A 7,944-nucleotide genomic window follows, 5' to 3' on the forward strand; every position below is an offset into this window, starting at 1 on the left:
AAGAATTGGCCAATTACGTTAAATATTTTTGAACCATAAAGTTGCCATCTTCGAGAATACTCGATTGCAATTGGCCAATTCTTATAATAAATCTTTGGCAATTTGTGTGTGAAGGCCCCAAACCAATCCTACGACACAGCACAAAGAAAAATATAATGTAAAAATAGAGCGTCAAATATGAGACAAAGATAACTAATAAAATCATTGAAGAATAAGTAATTATTAAAATAAAATAATAAAATAAATTAAATAAGTAAATAAAAGTAAAAAATAAATAAATTAAAAAAATAATGATACATCTTTAAAGTCATAAAAAAGAAAAAAATGTTTGCATATTAATTTTATGAAACTGTTAAATATACAGGATGTCCCGTTACTACCGCATTATCTCTTAAGGGCGGATTTCTGAGATAATTTGAATAAAAAAATACTAATACAAAAATGGCGAGGCTATAATACTTTTCAAATTACAAACGATTAAAGTTGACCAATTATACCGGCTAAAGCAGGACTCGGCACATTTTGCCCATTTCGGCCGATTCTCGAAAGCTACGTCTTCTATCTCCACCTTGCCGCGCGGCGGACCATGCAAGTGATAGTCGCAGTCAGTCGCGACTCCAAGCTTAGAGGCACGACCGTCACTTGCGAGACCCGCTGTGCGGCAAAAGGGAGATAAAAGGTGTAGCTCCCGAGAATCGGCCGAAACTGGCAAAATGTGCCGATCCCTGGGCTAAAGTACGCGCGCTCAGGTACGATACAACACACAATGGTACAGGTGCATGCACATATCGTTCCTTTTCCAAATATTGATAGTTTTATGCATACAACAATATATGTAATAATAATCTGCCTTTTCTTTTCATTTAAATAAATATATCGCAAATAATAACAATTTCGTCAAAATGTTATGAATAAAATATCACACAATACATTTATGAGAATCAGTAAGCTGTCACACATTTGACCTTTCTTTCAGGGATTTACAACTAATTTCATATCTTATGCAAATTCTCACTTATGTGCATTCACTTGTACCATTGTGTGTTGTACCGTATCTGAGCGCGGATCCGGAATCCGTTCTTAAGAGATAATGCGGTAGTGACGGGACACCCTGTATATATACAAAAGCTATAAAAAATTGTATTATAACCTATTCCTGATATTCTTTATAAAGAATATGTTTGAAATATTAAAATGAGATTTAAACTAGAAAATATAATATTGTATTTTGGAGTAATATAGTATATATTGTGATTAAATTAGTAATTTATTTATATAGATTCTGTTATATATATACAAAATGAAAAGTATAATTTCATTTCATTTAAACTGTTCAACACTAAATTTGCTTCAACATTCTATAAGTAACTTCTGATAAATTTCTACGCTGATTACGAATCTGGTCATGAAAGTTGCCTATCACGTCAAGTTTTTGAGAAAACTTCATTCAAAGTTGCTAAAATAGGTGTTTTTATATTTTTTTATACTTTTTTTGTGAGTTATATCTTTTGATGCGGACGTGCTCCAGAAAGCAATGACAGCTTATAAATTGTAATTCAAAATTTATAATTTATGATGAAAATGTCAAAAGTCCTAAGTAGGAAAGGTTTTTCTGACAAAAAGTGATCAAAACATAAAAAAACATCATTTATCGCAGTCTCACAATTACATGTTTTCAATTGTTCGATAAATTAAAGAAAAAAATTATTTTAATCATGAGAAATGTTTGCCAAATCACTCATCATCACTTATGTGTTGAAATTTTAAAATTGAAATTGAACAAAAAGACGGGATGCAATTTTCAAGAATCGAATTTCAACTAAAAAAATCATTATATAGTAAATTTCCGCTCTACTTATGCTAATATAAAAAACTATCCTAATTTTGTTCTTAAGTGATAGCGACTACAAAAACCTACTGTTTGCGCATACCCGAAGGTTTTTTTTTCCGTTCGAACTGGCGGTTGAGCTGGAATATTCTTTCTTATCAGAAGGATCAGAATTAAGGAAAAACTTTTCTGCTTGAGACTTCTGATATTTTTATCATAAAGTATAAATCTTGAATTTTTAAGCTATTTTATTTTAAGCTATCACTACTTTCTTGAGCACGTTCCCATTTAAATATATAACTCACTCAAAAGTATATAAAAAGCGCTTACTTTAACAAATTTAAGTATTGTTTTCTCAAAACGCGATATGCTATTTTCATGATCAGATTCATAATTAGTGCTCAAAAATCTACTAGAAGTGACTTATAGAATGCTAAAGTAAAAAAAGTTTTATTTTTTCGACCAGTGTTATTTAGGATATATATTTTTTTCATTATTATATTCATTATATTATATTCATTATTATATTAAATCGTTTCAAAAGTGTTTATTTCATGTATTATCTCCTTAATAATATGTTAATAACAGTCGCGTCACCAGTTTATACATTTATTTATTTTTTCAGAAATATATTTCAGCAATTTTTTCTAGTTTCTCAAGTCTTCAAATACGAATATAACAAGATCTGTGAGGAAGACAGAAGATCAGCAAGATTATAATGCAATTTTCATAGCTTTAGTACAGAGCTCGAAACAGTTTGCCAATTTCGGCAGATTCTCGGGAGCTACGCCTTCTATCTCCCCCTTGCTGCGGGCCAAGAAAGTGATAGTCGTGCCTCTAATGGTTCCTGCACACAGGACGCGGTAATGTTTGCCGCGCGACGGAAGTTCGCGCGACAGCTAATCAATATGCTGCTTTCCGTAATAACCTTCTAGCTCTTACGGAAAAACAACATATTGATTGGCTGTCGCGCGAACTTTCGCCGCGCGGCAAGCATTACCGCGTCCTGTGTTCAGGAGCCATAAGCTTGGAGCCTCGACTGGTCGCGACCGTCACTTTCGTGGCCCGCCGCACGGCAAAGGGGAGATAGAAGGCGTAGCTCCCGAGAATCGGCCGAAATTGGTAAACTGTCCCGAGCTCTGCTTTAGTATATTTACATTTAACAGTTTCACATAAAATTAATGCGCAATAGACATTTCTCTTATTATGGTTTTAGAAATATAATATTATTTTTCCTTTGATTTATTTATTGTTGAATAATCTGGGTTAACTATCTTTGTCGCTCAGACGCTCTATTCTTACATTACGTTTATATATATATATATATATTGCCGTAGGATTGGCTTATATGTTACATAACGCAAGAATCTCACGTAAAATGGCGTAAGGTTCTACAGCAATATATGTACGCTGATCCTTAAATAAATTTAATAAAAATGACAATTCTGTAACACTATTGTGTTTTTAATAACATGCATATGATATATTATCACTATGTATGCAATACATGTAGTGTCACGCAAAAAATTGCAATTTATGTAAATTTGCCCTCTGTACAATTACTGTTATATGTTGTAACATGTGCAAAGATAAATGTCCTTTAAATGTTCTTCAAAATGTTGCCCTGCTTAAAATATAGCAAGATTCTTAAGGATATCTACAGATGTTAATCTTCAAATTTTTAGAATAAATTACTAAGTTATTTAGGACAAATCATCAGTTCTTTCTGCACTAAATAAAAATCATTTAAAGACCTCATATTTTATTCTATAATGTTAAAAAATCATTTGTTAAATCGAAGAATTAATTTGATCATTGAAAATGCTCATAAAAAAAGAAATGCAACGTGTAATGAACATACATATGAGCACGCCACACACATTCACATTTACTTATATACCTATCTATGTATCTATTTCTTCTTTTTTGTTTATTGTACAATAGTCAGGTACTCTGGAGTAAGCTGCATTCCATCAACATGGTACGATGTTAGAACACGAACCTTTTGTCCGTCCTGTGTTGTAAATTCTATCGTATGTTCATTGTCTACAATTCCCCCTTCCAATTGATTAATTGTCGCGACTGTTGTTGCGTCTGTATCTTCATCCTAAAATATATAATTAAAGCACTTGTCAATATTATGGAATATAGTTATGGTAATTCTAATTATCTATAGAAAAATATACAATATATTTTAATTAGCTACAGAAAAATTATACACTAATATATATAACTAATTAAACGTCCTTGGTAAAGAAGCTATTTAGTTTCTCGGATACACAGTGGGAATAGAATTACTTCCTTTATCTCATATATACAGGGTGTCCTATGTTAAAAGATGCATCCTGATAATTCGTCAGCCAAGCATATTCAGCAAAAATGTTTCAGACAAAAGTTATATGGTTCGATGGAGGACATAAGAAGGTATAACTGGTTTGACCTTGCGTGGCGCTGCCAAGGTCAGGTCAAGGTCAACTTTGCTTCTTTAAATAGAAACATATATTTTTTTATTACGAAATTTTATTCTACATAAAGAAACAAACAACTTTTGTTGAAAACATTTTTTATACGACCTCTATTTTCTAAGAATTATTATTTACGGAAATACCTATAAAATTATTGATTTCAATAATTTCTTATTCGAATTCTATCCATAGAAGGAGGAGGGCGTACTATGTAGCGGCGGGACACCATACATTCGAGATCTGCGTATCTTTTTCGTTCCAGAAAGAGAAAAATATCGAGAGCGCGGTTTTGCAAGGCCGGAACTCGAACCCGAGTCTTTCGCTTGCCGAGCGACTGCTCTAAACCACTGAGCTACCTGACTAGGGATGGGCAAACATCGATCGATAAATCAAGCATCGATTCTTATTTTATTAGAAAATCGATTATTCTTTCCGATGTTTTCGAGGTCGATTATTCTCCAAATCGATTGTTTTTTCTTCGATGTACGATGTACGATGTACCAAATTTTATTATTAAGACCCTTTTCTCATGATAATTTCACTAATGGCGAATTTAATTGGAAGCACTAATGTGCACCAGTGCACACTGAGGTCAATTAATAGTTCTATTAATAAATCCGAGATATTAGTTGTATATAGAGTTTAAAGCCCCTTACAGACTGCCAGGCAACAAGCAGTAGAAAGAGGGAATAGCCAATAGAAACCGACGCACATGTGAAAGTACAGTTTTTCATTGGCTATTTCTTGTTCCATGTTGCCTGACATTCTGGGTGCTTTCCAATTGCTTAACACATCTTGACACACACGTACACAAAACTAGTTTATTGGTCATATATTATTTAAAATATCTGGTAAGATAATATGCAACCAATAAACTGGTTTTGTGTAACATAGTGTACTGGAAAGCACCCTCTGTAAAGTCAGAATCAGATTACGCATTGGAGATTAAGATTAAAAATTGAAAATCGAAGATTATCCAATCAAACCGTATGACTGCAGTATTGCAATTGATAATATAATTGCTTTCAGAAAATAATTTAGCTCAGTGATATCTCAGTAATTCTTAATATGATTGGTATATTACGTGTATTATGTAATTGTAAATAAATTTCATTATATTGAACGAAATTTACCTCTCTTGCTTTTTCTGAACTTTCAGAAATCCTTGTTTGTAAAATGGGTCTATTACGTGGTCAAAAAGTTGCTAAAGTATTGACTAATATTGTGATTGGAGATTGAGAAAATAGACTGAGCTCTAATTCCAATCTATAATCTCAATCTTTTAGCGTGTTCAAGTGGCTCTGGGTTAATCCAATCTGGGTTATTTAGCCTACGTTTATTGGTCGAACAAGTACTTATAAGCTTTATGATTGACTAGTAGAGACTTATGACATCAATAATCGCTCTCGGAGCGATTAACCCAGGGCCACTCGAACACGCTATTTGTTTCCTGTGTTCAGATTGGTCAAAATCCAATCTTCAATCGGCAATCTCAATCTCCAATGCGTAGTCTGATTCCGGCTTAAAATCCAGTTTACAATGGAGAATCGTAGGCCGTAGCAGTACACATTTACCAATTACAATCAATCATTCTTATAAAAATTCAGTGTGATTGGTCAATTTCTTACTGCTACGGCGTACGATTCTCCATTGTGGATGACCCTTTAAGGGGCTTTATCTTATAGCATGTTCGACTGGCTCTGGGTTAATCCACTCTGGGTTATTCAGCCTATGTTTATTGGTCGAACAAGTACTTATAAGTAAGCTTTATGATTTGCTAGTAAAGACTTATGATTTATGATCGCTCTCGAAGCGATTAACCGGGAGCGTCCCAGATGCACACATTGACAAACGGACACAGCCAACCACAACGACGTATGCCTAGAGATATTCTAGATACTCTATAAATAACGACATATAATTGGATGTATCCGTTTGTCAATGTGCGCATCTGGGACTCGCTCGAATAACCCAGGACCAGAAACACGCTATTAATTTGATATTATTTTATAAAAAAACAAAAAAAAATTAAATCGATTATCGAAATTTTTAAGAAAATATCGATTATATAAAAACGATACTTTTAATAATCGATTAAATCGAAGTCGACGATTTTTTTAGCCGTGCCCAATCCTATACCTGACGCTCCACGCTCACGACACTCTCCCCTCCCTAGATAACGCTCAGAGATGCCATCCAGAAACGACATCTCTATCAACTTTACCGAAAAATAGCAAGAGATAAAAATTATTTATTTTCTTCTCGTAGAGCTCCGAGAATTTTTCCAGAATTTTTTAATTAACTTTTTAGTACTTTAAGAAAATGCAAGAAAATGCAGTATTAAAAAGTTAATTAAAAAATTCTGAAAAAATTTTCAGAGCTTTATGAGAAGAAAATAGATAATTTTTACCTCTTAGTCACACCAATGGTACCTTCTTATGTCCTCCATAGAACTATATAACTTTTGTCTGAAACATTTTTGCTGAATATGCTTGGCTGAAGAATTATCAAGGTAAATATTTTAAAATAGGACACCCTATATACATGCTAAATTTGGCTGTCACATCACAATTTGAAAAAAAATGGCGACAAGAAGGCCAAAAAGCCGAGTATGGGAATCTTCTTATCTTGTATCTTACTACATTTTTCTAAAAATTGTTACGTGGTAGCCAAATTTGGATGACAGATTCGGATTCAGTAGGCAAAAATACATTGGAAATGATTATTTGCCTTTTTACAAAAAAAAAATTGTTCTGTCCAGTGATATTGATGCCGACGATTGTTTCTGATTGGCCATATGTTGAAAATAAAAAACAAGACCACATATATTTTCAAGCTGAAAATGAATACTTTTGCGTGGCATTAATAAACTGAAGAAAAAATTTGGCAAAACTCCATGCGCTAAAACTAGGTTTAATGGACCCCCCTCAGATGACCTTAACATATATTATAAAGGTCACCGGCTATATCCTCCTGAGTGACCTTCAGAAGGTTTCAGCCGTCGCTCATTGTCTGTTAAAAAGTTATTGACGAGAAAAGTTAGAAAAATATATAACCATTTCTCGATACTGTGTACTGTTCACGCACGCACGCACGCACGCACACACATGTATATATGTAACATACGTTTACATCGTAAAAACTTGACTGTTTTGTACACATACTAATTGATATTTCATCACATCTATAACTGAATTATACTAATAAACATAACCGATTTTGCAACTCGTGTATCGTTTCCATCCTAGCAATAGCGTCAAATATATACATATATAAGGTGTAGTAAAAAGAAATCCATTATTTTTCCAATAGATGGCTTTAGTAATGTGTATCTCACGTTGTATAAGTGCGATCGGTTTACGCTAGATGGCGTTAGAAAGATAAGATTTCGTACTAAAAAAACTTCTCAGACAGTTTTGTGATTGTTTGACTCAGTATTGTTTGAGCGCGCGTCAAAGATGGACACCAGCAAAGAGAAAATACGCCATATTTTACAGTTTTTCTTCGATAAAGGCGAAAACGCAAGCCAGGCGGCTGAAAATGTGAATAGTGTTTATGCTCCTGATACTGTAACAGCCAATCACGCGCAATTTTGGTTTCGTCGATTCCGTTCCGGTAATTTTGATGTCAAAGATGCACCACGCTCTGGAA

General features: G+C 33.6%; 1 protein-coding gene across 7 annotated transcripts in view; it reads right to left on the reverse strand.

The window, feature by feature from the left end:
- Positions 1 to 3,570: 3,570 nt before the first annotated feature.
- Positions 3,571 to 7,944, reverse strand: part of LOC116852839 (zinc finger and SCAN domain-containing protein 2-like) — a 102,867-nt gene continuing 98,493 nt past the window's right edge. For 5 of the 7 annotated variants that reach the window (XM_032833550.1, XM_032833558.1, XM_032833554.1 and 2 more), the window contains exon 14: positions 3,571 to 3,935. In XM_032833550.1, the coding sequence (XP_032689441.1) occupies positions 3,759 to 3,935 (177 nt within the window). In that variant the 3' untranslated portion in view covers positions 3,571 to 3,758. The remainder of the gene's footprint in view (positions 3,936 to 7,944) is intronic. The other 2 variants (XM_032833552.1, XR_004379861.1) reach the window with 2 other exon arrangements.

This window comes from Odontomachus brunneus, unplaced genomic scaffold (assembly GCF_010583005.1).
Source record: "Odontomachus brunneus isolate Ranch 3 - 2012 unplaced genomic scaffold, Obru_v1 Obru_scaffold_258, whole genome shotgun sequence".
In the NCBI taxonomy this organism is placed as follows: Eukaryota; Metazoa; Arthropoda; class Insecta; order Hymenoptera; family Formicidae; genus Odontomachus; species Odontomachus brunneus.